General features: G+C 40.4%; 2 protein-coding genes across 3 annotated transcripts in view; both read left to right on the top strand.

Moving 5' to 3' along the window:
• The first annotated feature begins 11,373 nt into the window (after positions 1-11,373).
• guk1a (guanylate kinase 1a) overlaps positions 11,374-20,059 on the top strand; it is a 33,391-nt gene continuing 24,705 nt past the window's right edge. The window contains exon 1 of the mRNA XM_078173414.1: positions 11,374-11,396. The gene's annotated coding sequence lies outside the window, so the exon portion shown is untranslated. The remainder of the gene's footprint in view (positions 11,397-20,059) is intronic.
• On the top strand, positions 13,966-18,520 carry arf1 (ADP-ribosylation factor 1). 2 transcript variants are annotated; one of them, XM_033651086.2, is made up of 5 exons: positions 13,966-14,052; positions 15,415-15,610; positions 15,722-15,832; positions 16,684-16,808; positions 16,931-18,520. In XM_033651086.2, the coding sequence occupies exons 2-5, from the start codon at positions 15,466-15,468 to the stop codon at positions 17,087-17,089; spliced, it is 540 nt and encodes a 179-aa protein (XP_033506977.1). In that variant the 5' UTR covers positions 13,966-14,052; positions 15,415-15,465; the 3' UTR covers positions 17,090-18,520. The 2 variants fall into 2 exon arrangements, with proteins under 2 accessions (XP_033506977.1, XP_033506978.1); XM_033651087.2 differs by having other exon boundaries at positions 13,987-14,052; positions 15,433-15,610.

Raw genomic sequence — 20,059 nt, 5'->3', positions numbered from 1 at the left:
TAACAAGAGCCGTCTTCAACCACGTAGACTTACATTTAGTCTTGCCCCATCTTCCTCTTCCTCCTCCTTTTGAGCTTTATGGCGGTTTGCATCTATAACAGTTGCATTACCGCCATCTGCTGGGCTGTCCCTTGCTCCTTCTGTTCTGGCATTGCTCTGGCATGTGTGAAAACGCACAAGACGGAAATGTTCCTGAATGTAGTGCATGTTTGAATAATGAAGATCTTGAGCAGTTATCCCAAAAATTTACCAGGGAATTATGTGTGACAGAGGCTCTGTAGAATAATTGATGTGCTGTAAACTTTTGAGCGGCAAACATTTTTCCTAATTTGTGGCAGATTTCAGGTGTAAAATACTAAAAAAAAATTGCTTTTACTGCAACTTTCATTTAGAGAAGAGAATACTTTCTCATGTTAGATTTTACTGATCCAAATGATGGTGAATTAAGGGGCATGTAGTGGTTAATCCAGGTTCAGTCGACTCAAACCTAACTAATCACGACAAAATATCTGTGTTGCAATTAAGTGGAGCATTTAGACCTCTATACTGACAGGTCAACAAACTCTGAACCCTTTCAGTGACAGTTATGTGGTGAAGATTGAGGCTGGCACATAAGACAAAGCCATGTAGTTACCATGTTGAACACCTACGCCACCGAATTAGCTGCTGGACTGCCTGTCTACAGACGGTGCCTCATTAAGAAGACGCTATTGCAACCTTTCACAGATAATACTGACGCCCCGAATGAATGAAAAACCTAATCACAGTCACATACTTAGAATATGGACGAGCTGTCAATCAGGAAGACTAATAGATTTAGGCCACAATGCCCAAACACGGGCGATGGATTCATCGTAGGACGAAAGAAGAAGAAAATAAAGCTGGACTAATAATTTGATTCCTTTGAGAGACTGCAGAAGCCAGCTGTGCTTTTTGGAGAAACAATAATACAAGAAAAAAAATCTATGTGATGAGAGTTAAGAAAAAAGATGGAGCTTTGTTGAAGAGAAAGACCTGATCTCAAGATAGATTAGGGGCTGGATGTGAATAGAGCCCACCAGTGCTCAGGCTCAGCCGCTGGACCCCTGATAGTCTTTGAGCCCTGCAACAATGTCACCACCAGAGGCCAGGTCTCACTGCTATCTAACCCCATTATCTCACAGAAAGATTGATACACACCCCCTCCAGAGTGGAAGCACCACAAAAAGTGATACCCTTCCGTTCTCATTCACGCGGATTCATTAGTCCGTCCACCCCCACATCAAACTATATTTTAAGCCGTCTTTCACAGTTTGTCCTACGACTGAAACTCATTACTTCGGTATACTTATTTTCCCAGACATTCATAAAAATGCTATGGCATTTAAATCCTGCCTCATGATGGGAAATGAATAAAGCCTTGTCGAAGACTGTTGTGTATGAGCTCCTGGGAGCCAGCCAGGTTCAGGTTTGGTTTAGTGACTGGGAGGCTGACAGCAGCTCATTCCACACGTCGACCTTTGACACTTTTCACACCATCTGAATGGGAGAGAACAAGTACAAAACATGAAACAGATCACAGGATGGACAGAAACTCCGGCCCTGCAGCGACGCTGTCTTTGGGCTGAAGGAAATGGGCCCTTCCCTTCAGACCATACCCACCTAGCAGCATTGTCACCCAAGTGAGATGAACATTGTTAGCAGATAGTTGCCAGAGGAGGCTCCAGTGGCTCCAGTGGGAGAGATGGCATCCTGACTGTGAGAACTTCGACGCGACCAGACTGCAAGAGGCACCACCCAATAACCATATAAATGGGAGACAATAGACCTAATTGCAATCAGTGTCCTCTCTTTATTTTATGTCCTGAGTTTCACCCTGACATTCACAAGAAACCACTGCATGCATTTCAATAAAGCTGTGTTGTTGTGGGGCAGACCGGAGCGACATATATACAGTGGAGTGGTGCAAAGGCCCACACTCAAATGACACGATGCAAATACGCCCACAGAAGTCACACTTTGGTTACAGCCAGCATTCTGTTTCAGTCTTCCTGAGGCCTTTTGATGTTATGAACATAAAAATCACTGATAACAAACATGCAGGCTGGGATATCTAACATGTTCAGTTTGAGGTTTTATAATTTGAAAAGCAGAGTTTTATCAAAAGATGAAATATCAGAGAGTTGCTCTAGTGCTCAACACTTCGACATGAAACATGTTTTGAGCACAGCTTTAAAGAATGTGATTCTCAAAGCTCTTGTTGTTTATAGGTCATACACACCAAAGGTGACGGGCTGAACTGAACTACAGAGGAGAACTGCAGTGTGTGGGCATTTCATTATGTAACTGACTTTGAAGCCAGTCTTTTGATGTCTATGTGTTCTTCTGTCTGAAATTAGATCACTGCCTTGGACTCAGTTCATGTCTTTAAGACATTTAACACATCAGACCTTCCAGAACGGAAAATTATTAAAAGCAAAATTAAATTTTCCCTTTGAATATTGCATGAAAAACAGTCTTGGTATACTGACACGCATGTGATAACTGTATATGACTCCCAAATTAAGATAATGCAAAGTAATCCTCCTCAAAATTGTTTTATTTTGCCTTATTAGTCCTGTTTTTATATGGCCTGTAAGTGATATTTCTCACTTCTGTTTTCTAAATAAATAGATCCTGACAGCGCTCACACCTTTATCCGACACTTCAGCCACTAAATTCTAACTTTGGATCCTCCAATGTGTTGTTTATCACACAACACTAATCACTTTTTTTTGCCACTTTTGGATAAACAGTAGACGGACAAAATAATCTTCTACAGATAATCTTGTGCACTGATACACAACAAACCTTTCTCTAATGGCTGTGTTGAAACATCTCCACATCTGTAGCAATCATGGCATTACATTTTCTCTTTTACAGCCAGGGAGGGGAACGTGTGAAGTATGTCGCCTGCCTTGAATGAGGATGATGGGTTATCTGCAAGATTTCTAAAGAGGGCAGCCATCATCAGAAGAGCTGTGGCACCTGTAAAGCAGCCTTATCCCCTTTTGAAGTGCCTGTTTGTATTGTTGAAGCCAACAAAGGAATTTTGCCACCTCTGTACTTACAAGAGAACATTAGTCAAACTGGGGGAGATAACAAGGGGGAGAGGGGGGCTGACAAACTAATGCACTACACAGTCTACAGGTGTGTCTGCACGGACATGTATTTGATTACCACACTGACTGCTCTGGCTCTTCAGTCTGAGGAAGAGTTTTTAAGGGGAGCCCTCTGTGTTCAGGTATGCTGCTGTAAGATGTGGTCTGGTAGTGGTGGTGGTGGTGGTGGTGGGGTGCCGAGCCTGGAGGTTGACAAGGGGTCATCCTCCAGATCAATGCGGGCTGAGGCTGTAGTGGGGAGGAGGAGGCAGACATGATCACTCATTAGTCACCTTTTCGCCTCTCTGTAGCTCAAAGCGGTTCAGCAGGTAGGATGAGCATGTATGCATCTCCAGAAACAGTTTCAGTTACATTAATTTGCATTATCTCTCATCTTTGTGGTGGCGACTTCATATTTACCACAAGCCTATAATATCCATGTAATGACTGAGATTGTTTACTCATTTGTAGCAAAGTAAACCATATGTTGTTTGTTGTTATTGGGAATTATATCATGTATTATTACAGATTTTGTTGTATGGGCCCCTCCACATCTTAACCAGATTGAAAGTTCAGGCCCTGTTTAGACGACAACGGTTTCTCTAAAAACGGAAAAGTCTGTCCATTGCATTTTAAAAAACTTCTGCGTTTATATGACGACGTTATTGAAACGATCCCCGTTCACATGGAGCGGCAAAATCTACTGGAAACGCTGTAGTATGCACACCAGGCCGATAGGTGGCAGTGTAAATTTGCAAAGCAACACCACGGCATGACGCCATGCGCCTGCGTTGAAGCGCCTTCCTCTACAATGCGGTGATTACAAACCAAAACAAAGAAGACACAACGGCAAAAGCACGCACAGATGACTTTGTCTGGATGGACGACGAGGTGGAGTTGCTACAGTAACAGATCTGCACTTCACTTCAAATCAACAGGGTGAGCAGCACAAACAGAGCTCGGCGTTGTTGTTGTGACAGTCGGCATGCCTAGTGACTGGAACCGTAATGCGCATGTGCAAGGAGTCTCCGTTTTCAGAGGAACTGCATATTGCAAGTTTACATGACAATGGAGATGCTGCCAAAGTTGCACTCTGGAACCCGTTTTCAAAACGTTGTGTTTTCAGGCACCCAAAACGCCGCTGTCGTGTAAACGATTGGCCAGAATGCAACTAAAGTTCACCGTTTTCAGTTTAAATCGTTGTCGTATAAACGGGACCTCAGTCAAAACTGTGCAGGAGATTTTTATCTGCACCAGATAATCAGCTCCAATCAACAGTGATGGAAGTATGACACCCAGATAAACACACTAAATTTCACCCCTTTTCTGAAGCAATCCGATGACAGGCCATTACAATCCGTTCATCATTGCCCAAGCAGGACTTCATTATAGTTCCAAATTAATCAGCACCGAGTTTGGAAGATGGACTGAATAAAATAGAGATATTAAAAAGAAGCAACCACCCTAATTTCTACTGGTCTCCAGGCTGCTTTCTAATGTTTACTTACACTGTTTTCCATGTTGAAAGTGACACACCAGAAAAAATACAGAAAGGCATACTAGTTTACTGCATAGCCACCTGCACGGCTCTGGACTACTGGCAACGGGCAAGAAGTCTATCATCTATTTTCAGCTGGTTTCCCCCCTGTTAAAGAACTGCATACACCCGCTAAGTTTGGCAAAAAAAAAACAACCTGTACATTAAAGCTTTTAGAGTGGATACAATTAAAAAATACAGGTTTAGTGTTGTAGTATGAATGAAGTCAAATTAAGTTCCCCAAAATTATTATGTATGATTGTCAACTGGTTAACTGTGCTAATCTTTTATTAACAAGACCAAACAGAAAAACGTCCTTGGTCTTCTCTGAGAACATTAGTCAGCATATACAGTAGGTATGACACTGACATCATAAATGTCATTTTCAGATTGTCATTTTGAGTCAGTCAGTCAGTTACATGTTCTCTAATTATTCGTAATAACCAGATTAAATCAAAACGTTTTGTTACCGGTATCATGTAAGCATCATTATTTCACCTTTTGTTAAAAACAGGATTGGAACAGGCATCTCTCAATTAACGTATCAGTATTTTTTCAAATTAGTTTGTTGCAGAAAAGACATGTCATGGCTGTCAGTGGTGAAAAAATAAAACTTGTGAAACAGCTTTGTCCTTACAACCAACACTGCAATTAATCGAACTTGTATGTAAATTAATCAACACAAAAAAAAAACAATAAATACTCACAAACACCCTCCATTTTCCTTTTCTATTCCTATTTGGTTTCCATGCATCTTTCCATACAGTAGCTCAACCAACTCATGTAAATTTGGCAGAATTTGGTTTTAAAGGGCTATTGTGCTGGATTTAGAGGCATCTAGTGGTGAAGTTGCAGATTGCAACCATGTGACTCTTCTTCCTGGTGCCAAGCATGAACATGAAAACACAAATGGCCCTATGTGGATCATTCTGGGCTACTGTAGAAACAACAGGACAGATTCCATGAAAGAGGACCCGCTCTGTATGTTGATATAAATGGTTCCTCAATCTATGTATCCATAGACTGTTTTTATTCTCAAATGCATCCACTTTTTTAAAAGTTTCATCTTGGTGATCAAAAAACATCAGCCCATATGGAAAGTCAGAATGAAGGAGGGTGAATAAGATGCATGTCCAAATTCATCCACATCATTGTGGACATGTCCTGAGTGAGTGAGATTGGGTGTATCAATTACAAGGTGACTAGCAGGGGAGAGGAACGGGGTTATCATTAGCAGGGACTGGCGCTGGCCTCTGGTAGTTCCAGTAATTACCTCACAAAGGGTGGTGCTTGCCTTCCCACTGCTTTTCCCACACTGCACTCCAGGCTCAGAATTCCAATCGGCCCCAGACCTGCAATCTCCTCGGTTTTAGACAGCAAATTACTGACAAGTCCCATTCTTCACAGCACTGTAATTGCTTTTTAGTGCTGTTTTTATTGAGGCAACCCCAACCCCCTTGTCCTTCCCTCAATAAAGCCAAGTCAGGGAAGGGGCGAAGGGTTAATATAGATAACATTAGTACCTAATTGGAAGGTCTCGGATCGCAGGAAAGTTTTTTTAATGTCTTGTAATTCTTGAGTGAACAAGGGTGAAGGTTTCTTTTCAACATCTGTCGGGACAAATATGAAACGGTGGATTTGGGGGTCCACCCTCAGAACATCTTGAGAATCAAACACTTTATTTCCTGCTTTTTGGTGAATTTTATGCACCAAGTTGTACCTTTTCTGCATCATATTGCAGTGTAAATGTCTTTAATTTTGTCAAAATAAAAGCCCTCTGCGACTTTTATGTTTTTAAGGGAGGACAAATGCACATGTTCTAAATTGTAAGGAGGATGTGTCCCCTGTGCCCCCCCTAAATCCATACCTATGTGAGTGAATATCACTGTTTAAGGTCTTTCTTGACAAACGTGTTTTTGAAATGTATGGTTCATTTGTCCCACACTCCATATGAAGGCACATGCAGACTCTGCAATACTGCTTCTGCGTGTGTTTGCTCCAGAGAAGTGATGTCATTAAGGCTCTTCACATCCCATACAAAGAGAGGCACTGAGCATCTTGGCTACTCTACGACTTAAATCACTTCGTGTTGTCTTTCCCACCCCTGCGCATTACTCTCTCAATCTATTACTTTGTGGAAATCATTAGTCTCCATGTCAATACAAGCTCCGAGCAGAGAAAACATCTCATTATGGGACTTAAAGAGATCCGTAGCATTCTTGGCTCTGTCAAGCTGTTCTTCCTTTCTTCAATATAGTTACTTTCCTTTCACTGAGAGGACAAATTCTCAACGTTCCAGTGCCGGACAACCAAACAGTTGCCATTTGAAATGAGAAAAAGAGAAAGAATGGAAAATGGCTGAGGGATTAGAGGATCTAAACAGGATAAAGGGATAGGAGATTCTTGGTGTGATCCAGTTTAGTTTGAAAGGTGGAGGGTCTTAACAAGGATTTGAGACTTTAGAATTCATTGTGCCATTATTTCTATCCTGTGCAGTTTCAGCTAAATTGTTTGCCATTTTGTGGTCCTTACAGACCCATAGCTCTGAACATCTTTACATGTAAGTGTACCCACAATATTTTCAAATTATGAAACATAATGTGCTCATTATCCCTTTATTTGGATTTTAACCATTTTCAGTTTTTTTCCCGCATGTACGTTTCCGTATGTGATGTGGACATGCCCAAAATGGTATTGATCTTAAATCTTATAGCTCTACAGAGGGTTTTTTGTGCCTTCAGTAGAAACCACACACAAAGATGAGGACAATATCAGAAAGTGGGAAAACTAGAGAATGCAAAGGTAAGTTAGAGGGACAGTTCACCCCAAAATCAAAATTACATATTTTTCCCTTTACCTGTAGTGCTATTTATGAGTCTAGATTATTTTGATGAGTTGCCAAGTGTTGGAGATATCAGCAATAGAGATGTCTGCCCTCTCTCAAATACAATGGATCTAGATGGCACTCGGCTTGTGGTGATAAAAGTACATATAGACAACAACTCAACAGCAGTGTCGCCTTCCAGAAATCATGACCTGGTTACTCAAGATAATCCACAGACTTTGTTGTGAGTAGTTTCATGTAGGAACCTTTTGTTTCCTACCGAACAATATCCCCTAACCATATCACCGCATGAATGGAGGTGCGCATCTACTCGAGAGCCTCGTGGCGTTAATGGTGTCCTCCTAAACTGAGCTGTAACACTAGCCAGGTCAGTGGTGGTAAGTGAGCTAATAGTAGATGCACGCTTCCGTCTGTGTTGTGATATGATTGGTGGGTGTAGTTCGGTAGAAAGTAAATAGTTCCTATATTAAACTTGTCAACCTGGCCATGATATCTGGAAAAAGACATTGCTGTTTTGTGTTTCAAACACTTGGCAACTCATGCCAAAACAACCTAGATTGATAAATAGCGCCACAGGGAGAAAACTATATTGTTTATTTAGGGAACTGTCCCTTTATGTTTATATGGTTTATACACATGAAAGTGATCTACATTTCTCTTGTATCAAACATGACTACATCGGGGCTTTACTTGCGGAGTATAAGTCCCCAGGGCTACAACCTACAGCTGAGTTGGGTAGCAACCTAATTCACCTGTGCCGTCATGTGTCCACCTCCCTGTCAGTCTGAGCAGACTGACACCTCTGACCCCGTCAAGGTGTCAAATAGCTTGTCAGAGGCCTTCAATAAAGTACAATGGCAAGCCCTCTAATGCATTACCACACGAGCTCCAGCCAGAAATGAGAGGCTGTAGCCTTCCCGGCCTCGAGGCAGACAGGTGCGCCGTCTAGCAACACACACACCAAATACACACACACAAAGAAGCCCTTCCTATCAAAACAATGACCAGCAAAATGATAGGTTGATAACACAGCTTAGATGATAAATATCTATATTATAATGTTTTGAGCAAACCAAACATCATGGGATTAAGGTGGAATTATCAGTTATCAAAATTATCATTATGTTTTTTGGCCTGCGGCGCACACACTTGTATGCAATGTTCTAAATGCCTTGAAATTCATTATTCAATCACGTAAGGATTATCTGTGAGGGGCTTACATAACCAAAAGAGATCAGTTGTCAGTAGCAATAAAAAACACCTTACCTGGACCACCTTGGGAGCTTGTTAGACCTGTTACCATGAGGCCTCTCTAAAGGGCCCCAAGGGCCACTTATAATCAACCTGTCAATGGCACAGATGCCTGAATGTTGGAGAAATAAGATGAGACCATGTTACAAATCATTTGGCAACAACATGACAGGTGAAAAATCCCATATGCCCAATCTGGACACCTACCTGGTTGGTTTCGATGCCACAGGTTTTGGTTGGTGCTGGTTGGTCCTCTAGGCCCTGCTTCGACATGCTGTGCATTCCAACCAATTATCTACCCCAAGGTGCAACAGGTTCACACTTTAATCTTTGATGCCTCTTCCAATGGGATATAGCTGGATTTAAAACAGGGAACAGGGGTGGGACAACCCTTAAAAACCTGTATACATAGCAAACATGAATCAACTTCAAACCAACCCACTGAGGGAAACAAAAAAGTCTTTCAAAGAAATACCTTTATCCTCACTGTTGTTTCATCTTGCAATGGCTCGTCATAGCCCATGTGGATGCTTGAAGCAAGTTTCAAAGAGAGAGCAGCAGATGTAGCCTCAGATATTACACCAGTCAAAACGTCCTTTGAGTTCATAGAAGGTGGCAAAGTGTCCTGTTAAATGTAGGTCATTTGAAGGGTGCTGAGAATTTGAAGAAATGGACCATGCATCTCACGTCCAGCCAAGTCATCCTTTACAAGGAAATCCAGTTCCCTGGCATGGACGTCGCGTTCTACGTGTACCCTAACACCTCGCCAGTATGCCCACTTCCTGCAAGCCAGCAATTCCCATTCTTATTACACCCTCGTCTCACGCCAGAGGCCCCCGTGTCCTTTCTGAGGAAGTGCGTCCTTGAAGAGCTTGTCTCAACCATCTGTCACGGGTGTCCCAGGACATCTCCCATCAACACCAAAGGCTCCCTCATATTCTGGACCAGTTGTCATTGGAAGAGTGAAAGGGTTATGGGGTAACTGAAAACAAAGATACAGTAGCACAATTGTCCTAAATTAAAATCCAAACACGTTTAAAGAATACATTTTTTGGCATCAAGGATGAAGAAATTTGCACAAGTAGGTTCTGGGAAATTTTTGATTGATGCAAAAATGGAACACAATGGCTTGGCTTACAAATGTTCTTTAATTTTGAGTTTGTTGTCTGACTGTATATTTTGATATGCATTTCATACTCTTCATTGCTATTCAGCTAGATCACCTCACTGCCTTTGTTTCCAAAAACTGTGCTGTCAGAATACATGAGAACAATCTTCATGCGGTAATGACTCAATATGGAATCAAATATTTCCGCATGTACCTGGGGCGGAGTGCAAAATGTTATGTAAATCCCCTTAACGACCTTTTCAGGCTGCCGACAATCACCATACAAAGGTGATTGGCAGCCTACACTGGTGCACATTTATCCTTTTGCCCCAGCCTGTCTCTCTCTGTAGCGCCCCCTACTGTGAGAGGCGTGGGGTAGGGTGCCCAGTGGCGCTTGCTGCCAATGGATGAAGCCAGCATGGATCCTCTCATGGCAACGATGCTGGTCGTTGTAATAATGTTTGGTTTGTTTCCTGCTTCACACCTCCTTTGGGATTTTGCCCGACCTATAATCCAGTACATGAGACGCAGAGGGAGGCATCCCATGCCTGTCCATCCGAGTTCCAGCACTGCTTAGCCCAAACTAGCCCCTTTGTACGGTTCACACAGCAGTATATTGGTTGCCCGTGGGCCATTTCATAATGTGCTTCTATTATCATGATTATTATGATTAATGAAACCCCACACACCACACACAAACTCCAAATCCAAAATAAGATCTTCAAAAAAATGTATATTTAAGAATGTGAAGGCTCACGAAACTGCAGATAACACGTCTCACACACAAATTCTCTGACACACACACACACACACACACACCAGATCAGCGTTCCCAAGCCCCTTACTGAGCGTTTTTATCCTTGCAAGGCCTCGTGTCAGAGGGGAGTAAGGCCCCTACTGAGATTCTTACCCACTTCCTACTGAAAAGCCTGTTTGGCTCCTTGGCAGCCCTTTTCCATTCACAAACTGCAGGCAAGCCTCACTCTCTGCCTCATCAGCCATAAATGCACCTTGACTTGGGCTTGACTGACTAAGCGGCTTGGACAATGCCTCTCAGGTGATAATGTGGTCCAAATACAATGCCCAGAAATGTACCAAAAGCATATCTCATTTTTCATACCCGGTGTAAATGTTGCCCCTTTGAAAAAAATCCAGAGCCCTTTGTAGCCAGGTAGCTGTTCTGGGGACACATTGGACACAAATAAAGAAGGGATTTGAAACAGACAGAGAGAGTGCACGTGTGCATGTGTGGAAGAAAGTTAAAGCATTTACACAAGCGAGGCATCAGAATTTGTTTGTGTGTTTGTGTGTGTGCTTTGAGGGGGTGATTTATACACCCCCTACTGTCCTATTTCTAGTCCTCTGTCCACACATCACAACTGTCAGTAACTAGTGAGATATGAAGCCGAAAAGGAGAAAGGAGGAAGGAGGAGAGCCCTTCAAATGGATATTACCGCTGTGTTTGCCTGTGGAGAATGGGAAGGTGGATTTAGCATTACCCCAAGGATCTTTACTGTACCTTCGGCTCACCACATGGTATGTTATGAATGCATATTATGATCATGTCATCCCAATAAAGTCTGCTTTTTAGATGTTTCATTAAAATCCTCAGCTGCTACTGAATGCATTCTTAAACCCTGAGATTATCCAGATGATCTTTGAGCATTATTTCTGCCTCATATATCTCATTTGAATTCAAAATGTTTTGGTGGTTTTCAGCCTGCAGGTATGATATTTCAGCAAAGGGACTATCTCAGAGTGCACATATGTGATTTGGCTACAGCAAGAAAAAACAAGACATATAAAATATCATTTTGACAGTTTCATTGCACGTGTTTGCCCTGATGTCTGCTGTCACACCTCAACACCTGAACCTGTGAATGGGGGGTTTGACATTATTCCCAGCTGTACAGAGGAGCACCAAATCAAAGAACATTTTATAGCTACAATTTACTTTTTAAAGTATTTGTTTTCTTTTCTTCTGAAGCCCATTTTGTTGACTGTATTGTGTTTTGCATTGTATTACAGAACAGTGCAGAGTTGAAGCCTGCCTTGTTTAGTGCTGTTTATCTTTATTTATTTTTGTTGTTATTTAATGATGGTTCATATTGGTCCAGCTGCTGGCTACTGTTACAACCTTAAAGGGAAATAGCTCACAGGTAAATAACAGGTTTTGCTCACCATGTTTTTAAGATGATAAGAGCATCTTGGCGTTGCAATAGATATCAATATTTTAGAAAATGTAGTTGTTTAGATTATCATATTATAGTACTGTGGGCAGTGCAAAGCTTCCAAACCTGTCAGTGTTGTACTTCACTAAATATGACATTGTAAACACAAATGGAGACACCACCTACAGTATATATGTAGATACCACTGTTATGCAACCTCTTCTAGAACTGAGAAGCTGCCTCGTCTTAAGATTTACTACTACACTGTGTTTTGGGGTTGATTTTGAAAGGGTTGGATGAACCCATGGGTTGCAGAATTTCCTCAAAGAAAAGCACATAATATGTTGAAGTCAAACTCTGACACTTGCCAAAAAACTGGCATGTGTCAGAGTTTGTGTTTTCACCTGACACTTTATGAAACCTTTGGTTCATGACATTTTCTTTCCTTAGAGAGGCACATAGCTATATGTTGTCTAAAATATAAACAATTTGTAGCATAAGTTCTCCAGGTTCAAACAATATCTGCAATATCAGAAAGGAAGATAAAGAGAGGATGTTTTATAGTTACTGAGGGTTTTGTTCAGGAAACATCTATATGCCTAATTGTGACACTAAGTCAACCATGAGAATCTACAAGAATCTAAACAACTGCTACTTCAGAAACACCTTCCACACACACACACACACACACACACACACACACAGAAGACAGCAGTCGCTGTAAAAATATGCTGAGAGCGATCTCTCAGGCATTTGGCAGGGCAAAACCACAAATTATGGTTGCAGAGTGAGACAGCGTTATGAGCCTTCACTGTGTGGTCCATCACCAACTATAGACCCTTCTCCCCTCCTGCTGCTCGCTCCTGCCCTTCTACCCTCCTGCTGCCCCCTCTGCTGGGGGTAGCAGGCATAGTTGACCCTGCTTGGTTAAAATTCAACTGGCGCAACAATAACATGGTTCGACTTTTCCTTAATGACCTGCTCGTAGATCAAAAGACAGTGGAAGTAGTTGAGTTTGAGAACAAAAAACTTAATAGAAAATAAATTAAGACTGCAGGTCATCACCAGGTTGCTCTTTGGGCAATACAAATACATTGTTCACAATACAATATAATGTTTGTCAAAAAAAAAGTTCAATAACATTATACTTAACCCTTTATGAGAAACATCTTACTTAAATCCCCCAATTTAACATTGATAAGCAGCATAAAAAAGATAGCTTGTAACACAACATATAGTAATAGTAAGCAAAACAACTTTACTTTAACGTGATGTATAATCAGATACAACAAAATTCTAATTTTATACATTAAATATGTATATTTATTATTCAATTTAATATCTATTCTTTATTAATACTTATTTTCTCTCTATGACAAGTGAGTGAACACGAGAGCCATTTCATGCAGCTGAAATCTCTGGGATAAATCTACAACTTGTTTTATTTTCTCATATACATCTTTTTTTTATGAAACCATTATTGTCAAGGTCAAGAATTAACCTTCAAGCTCACCATGCTTTCAATACCTCAGAACACATTAATATACAGTTTTAAATATACCTGTGAATGATTTGTACATGTGTATAAACAATAAATACTTATTTATAACGTATTTATTTGAGTATAATTTATACTGTTTTATTAAATGCATTAACTCTTAATACGGAGAAATTATATTTTCATTGTTGACAAATAGCGACGTCAATAAACACCAAACTGGCCCCCTGTGTAGGCCTGTAAATACACTATGTGTGTGTGTTTCAGACAGCTTAGTTTGTGTTAATATTCTGTTTATAAACGCTGAATAGTTGAGTTAAAGTACGCCAATCAACCGACTTATTAAACATTGTTATTTTAGTATCAGCTGTGGGTGTAATTCTCCCCTCGGCCACAGGGGGCGACACCTCTCATCCTGACGATCACGGAAGTTAAGCCGGAACGGAAACTCTGACGTGTCAAATTCTCGCCATTTTCCTGAGGACGGAAACGCCTTGAAGAAGGAAGGAGGCATATCAACCGTGTAAGTGTGATATAGTGACATTAATGAGCCAGTTTAATGTTGTTTTCGCTCTATGTAATCGTACATTAAGTCAAACATTTTCAAGCAGAACTGTCTTTGTGCCCGCGGTGACGATATTCCGGCCGGCCGAGAGAAAAACTGTGACTGGCTGCTAACAGCTAACTTCACCGACTATGCTAACTTAGCCGACTTATCTGAATCAGCCCGTTATTTCTCTATTTTCTAATTCATGTCCGCATAGTCATCTGTACTGCGTTGGTATGAACAGGGGAAATAATAATCTTAATGTGTTAGGAGGTGGTTTCTTAAAACATTGTCGAAAATTCGAACCGGTCGGACGACAGTTAGCATCGCAAGCTAGCAAGCTAACTTTGTTGTTTGTTTACTCAGGTTAGATGGACAAGTTTTCAACATCGCATCTTGCCAAGCTTAATGTCAAAATACTCCAGTGAGCCGCTTTGGGTTTTCATTGCGAAAATGGTTCTAACATTACAGCCAAACCTGTGAAGAAATATACTTACCGTCACAGGACGACGGCTAAAGGCTAACGGCTAACGGCTAACCACATTTATGACCTCATCCCTGCGTGACGTTAGTTTCACCCTGATCTGGTCAAAAACATGTATTTTCGTGATCCTTCTCAAATTTCCGTTACATTTCCCATGTCGGATAGCCGGGACGTGTTATTTTGTAAAAATAAATAAATAAATAAATAAATATATAAAATATATATGAGAAACCAACGCCAGATTGAGCTAGGAGACATCTCATTTCCGGTGTCTTAGATTGGCTGAACGTGTCGGTGTTTCTTTATAGGATTGGCAGATGTTAAATGTCCTATACGGTCCCATTTGGTTCATTTTCATTTAGCCTAGTTTGTAAGTGAAATAGAGGAGCCAGCATGATTTGATGTAATTCTTGTCTGTAGAAATTGAGCAAAGTGTCCGAGCATTTACTCGCTTGACGTCTGTGGACCCAGATATTTCATGAATATATCAATTACGACACATCTGTTGATCGTTGTTAATTTCATCTATGAAATGTAAAGACAAAGTCAAGCTAAAAGGGTGTCTTCAAATAGCTTGTTTTATGCGACCTAAGTGATACAGATAAACGCCTCAACACAAATGTAAGCAGTCATTCCACACATTTGTGAAGCTGGAGGTTACGTCAGGCATTTTCCTTTAAAATTACTCAACCAATTTATCACCCATCAAAGTGGTTGTTGATTAATTTTCGATCCAGTGATAAATTGATTGATTGGCAAATCATTTCAGCTCTATACCATATCACGTTTGATTATTAGCTATTGTTTTCCATACTTGTTGTTATTTCAACCATTGATTTGTTGTTTCTCCTCAGATTTTTTTATTTTTTTAGTTTCGCCAAAGTAGGTTCCCGTCACCAGCCACAATGGGGAATATGATTCAGTCACTCTTCAGTATGTTTGGGAAGAAGGAGATGAGGATCCTCATGGTGGGCCTGGATGCTGCTGGAAAGACTACCATTTTGTACAAGCTGAAACTTGGAGAGATTGTGACTACCATTCCCACAATAGGTTAGTCAGACTTTTTGAGATAATGATGTTAACGTGTTGTGTGCCCTTAATACTGTTATATGAAAACGTAAAGATTGTTTTTAATGTAATTATGTGTTGTTATTTTTTTAGGTTTTAATGTTGAGACAGTAGAGTACAAGAGCATCAGTTTCACAGTATGGGATGTCGGTGGTCAAGACAAAATTCGACCGCTGTGGCGTCATTACTTCCAGAACACACAGGGTAAGTTTAGTTATGTCACAACTTGAGTACCTGACATTTAATTGCTTTAAAGGGGACCTAGTTTGCTCATTTTCAGCTTCATACTTGTATTTCGGGGTTTCTGTTAAACACGTTGACATGATTTAATGCTAAAATAAACACTCTATTTTCCTCATACTGTCCTTGCTGCAACACTTGTTTTCACCCTCAGTCTAAGATGCTCTTTTTTAGCACCTGCGTCTTAAAGCTCCCCTCCTGAAAAAGCCCAGTCTGTTCTGACTGGTCAGCGTTTTGGGGTCTTTTGTATTTTGTGTCTCTGCACTGCATTGCAGCAAGCCAAACACTGTAACATAGTATGGCTGTGCTTTCTACAACGAAAAATCCCCTTATAAGAGCTTCTAAACCAAAATCCGTACGGCTGGAATATGATCTGAAAAAGGGGGAGAAATTAACCAAATTGGCATCCGAAATTACGTTTCCCTGACATTAGCATGTAGCTACATGTAGCAGTGTATGCTATGTAATCACTTGCAGTAGTTTGCGTGGAGCAGATGACCATATAAAGATATCTGTCACAAGCTGGCATCATCTTGTAGCCACAGCAGGAAAAATGGTTTGAAATAGAGTGTTCAGAACGGTCTGAAGCCTGAGGTGTTTGCTCACATGGATTATTCTACATACCTCATCATTTGAAACTTTCCATATGTTTAATATGAACGTCCAAGCATAATGAGCATAATAGATTTTAACCTGTCACTCTGTAGAGTTTTTTTGTTATATATTCACTCAGTTTCCACTGTTTTTATTTTCAAAACACAGGACACATCACTCACACTCTCATCATCATTGTTCCCCATTTGCTCTTGTTCCAGGTCTCATCTTTGTAGTTGACAGCAACGACAGAGAGCGATGTCAGGAGGCCCATGACGAGCTCTCAAGAATGTTGGCAGAGGACGAGCTGCGTGATGCCGTGCTATTAGTGTTTGCCAACAAACAAGTAAGTCAAACTTGTGAAAGTCTTTGGTACAGTCAGGTGGTTAACACAACAAGTTTCCTACAGGTTTTTCCTGTTGTAGTCATGGGGTTGGCACCTAATGTTTTTTCGCTGTTTGTTTGTAGGACCTTCCGAACGCTATGAATGCAGCCGAACTCACAGACAAGTTGGGTCTTCACAACCTACGTAACAGAAACTGGTACATCCAGGCAGCCTGTGCCACCTCAGGGCATGGCCTCTATGAAGGACTGGATTGGTTGTCTAGTCAGCTCAAGAACCATTAATCATCACCTGCTATCTACAACTAATCTACTCCACCCGATCTCTGACTTTGCTCTCTACTCTTACGGTGTTTCAAAACTGAGTTACCCCCTCCAAAAAAAGTACTGGAAGCTGCCCTCACCTCAACTGTTGTTATTACAAATATGCAGGTCAGTGATGGGGGTGATCTATTCTTGTAAAGCTGTCGGGTTTTATTATTTTATTTTATGTAACTGTAAATATATTTGGTAATGGGGCAGCTTTATTGCACTCTTTCAGATCCTACCACGGTTATTTCTCTTTCTGGCTGTTGGGCAGCCATGTGTGCATTGAATGAGAAAAGGAAGGCAAGGAATAAGAATTTACCAGCATGTTTGCCCAGGACCTCAATGCAATCTGATGACTTGTTATTATCTGGTCACATGTACTGTAGGGAGGGACCCATGAGGGGCTTTTAATTTTCAAAAATCTGAATTAAACACCGATAGACTACTCGCAGCTACTATAGTTACTGTAACCAGTGACTGTATGTACCCCCCCCCCCCCCTTTTTTTTTTTTTAGTGAACACTGGCATTGACTATTTGTACTCTGTACTGACATCACTTTGTCCAAGTTTCCTGTCTGTGATCACTTACCAGCCTTTGTTATATGGTACATAGGCTTGAATTGAGAAATGCTGCAACGATCTCACATCTACCTGCTTCATGGTTGTTTGAAAGGCAGTCTGTTGAGTCAGCATCGGGTTTTTGTATTTCTGAGTCTCAGGTTTATCATGTGCTGCCTTTGCAATATCCTTGTTAGCAAAACTGCATGATGTGGTCTGTTGGTCTTTAAGGACGTGCATATTTACTGGGTGTTTACATCATTAGGTCGCACAGGAACGATTTCCCTACTGAGTACTTACTTCAACAGCCCTGTATGTAACCCGTTGTGTGTACTGTGTTACGTGATTGTAACAAAAGGAGTTGGACACTACAGTGGCCCTATTGTCACTCAAGACTCTGGCAAATCATGCCTTTTTATTCAATTATGAAATCTGGGAAACGGTGTTCTCATGGCAATACAAAATCAGTTTCAGCTACATATTAACGTAGTGCCAGTATCTCTTCCTTTGCAGCACATTGTGCTTGGGTTAAACAGGAAGCCATACACATGCCTTCTTATCCAAGACACATGTTGCCTTTTTATTTTCGAGTTTCTTTTCTAAAAGGTGTGGGTGTTTCTTTACTGCTCTGAACATGTCTTGAGCGTGCATGAAACATTTGTTTTTGATTTCTAAAAGCCTAAATATTTGAACACCATGTTAATCTCTTACTTAGGTTTGTCTGTTTTCTATGTAAAGCTTTTGATTTGTGAGGAAAAAAGCACTGTAATTAAAGCGACTGGATAAAAAAATGTTTCTGCAACTGATTTTCATTTTCACACTCTATGCAATAAAACTGCTGAATGTTAAGGTGCGTAATGTAGCTTTTCTCCATACCTGGTAATATTTTGTCATTTTACATTGACAATTTGCATCTTTGCTACTAAAACATGCACAAGTAATCTCACTGTGTTTTACATACATATATAGTAGTGCTGAAATGATTGATCAGTCAACAGAAAATAAATTAAAATCAACATAAAACCACTCCACACTGAAATTATTGATTTTATTAAGAGCGAATAACGCGTTCTGCCCGTGACTTCTAAAGGTTTGCTCAACAGAATCACATGAGCACTCAGGTGTGCGAAATATACATGGGTCACATGACTAATTATTACAGTTATTTCACTTTCCTTTTTCAACATTTGTTGTTCAAAAACATTTACACAAAATTACATCAAAAAACAAAGCGAGACTTGAGTTAAAAGAATGTCATTAAACTTCATCCCATTAAATCAAATATAAAAATAGATGTAATGTTTGAGTCATTTATCAAACAGGAAATATCAAATATTCAGTCTTCAGCTTCTCTATAATACCCAGCAAAAAAGTCATTACCTCAGCAGTGTGGATCAGAGAAAATACATTGAAGTTGTATTGGAGATGCAGCAATTCTGTTTTTTTTTTGTTTGTTTGTTTGTTTGTTTGTTTGTTTTTTAAGTTATGTATCTACAAAAACTCTGGAGTACAGACTTGGCCTTTGACCCTTATTTGAAATTTAAGGTAATCTGCCTATGCAGTGTCTGTGAAATAACAGGTCATGCCATGGCAAAATGCATTAACTTGCATTTCATCTGTCACTTCGTTGTTGATAGCAATAAGCAATATACTGATAGGTAATAATTGTGGCCTCAATAGCATCTAGTTACTCATCAGAACTAATATGAATAAGAAGAAATCAATAAATTTGTCAGGCTTCTGATTGTCTTTCGATGGTACATTGCCAACTTACATCATTAGGATCAAATTAGGTGAACTAATATTTGTACTGAATTAAAACCAAAACATTATTTTTCCTAACCCTCACAATTGTAAGTTGCAACCCCAAAAAGACTAACTTCAGGCATGGGTAGACACAACATTAATTAATTAAACAATCTTTAAAATCAATCAGTCTTTGTCTTCTTTGTGCAGCACTTTGCATCGAGAACTTTGCTGTTGGATTTTCTGTTAAACACCACAGGAGACAGTGATGTCACCGCTAAAATAAGACAACAAATGACACTCTGTGTCGCAGCTACACATATAAATAAAACTGACACAGTGAAAACGGAATCAAACATTTTCTGAAGTTACAGGATTTTGCTCTGGTTTCTCCAGAACTTTTTGTAGTCAGGGGGAAACACTACCCAGTACAAAAAATGACACAAGACACACACATAATATTTGTCCATATGACAGGACTGGTATGTAATGTTCCAAAAATGACAAACAGGTATTTTTAACCAAGATCAAGTGAAAGTCTTTTGCCTTTGTACGGCATTACAGGCCTTTCTCACAGCAGATGTTTTGACTTGTCATAGGAAAAGAAAGCACAGGTGTCACTGATAACACTAACAATGGCTT

The sequence above is a fragment of the Epinephelus lanceolatus genome, chromosome 12, assembly GCF_041903045.1.
Source record: "Epinephelus lanceolatus isolate andai-2023 chromosome 12, ASM4190304v1, whole genome shotgun sequence".
NCBI lineage: Eukaryota > Metazoa > Chordata > Actinopteri > Perciformes > Serranidae > Epinephelus > Epinephelus lanceolatus.
This window is presented reverse-complemented; position numbering and strand designations above follow the sequence as displayed.

What these genes read in the sequence shown, in the direction of transcription:
- arf1 (XM_033651086.2), top strand. Translation starts at nt 15,466, where the DNA reads ATGGGGAATATGATTCAGTCACTCTTCAGTATGTTTGGGAAGAAGGAG. An exon ending in GACTACCATTCCCACAATAG is followed by an intron (nt 15,611 to 15,721) that starts GTTAGTCAGACT and finishes TTATTTTTTTAG; the next exon opens with GTTTTAATGTTGAGACAGTA. An exon ending in TAGTGTTTGCCAACAAACAA is followed by an intron (nt 16,809 to 16,930) that starts GTAAGTCAAACT and finishes GTTTGTTTGTAG; the next exon opens with GACCTTCCGAACGCTATGAA.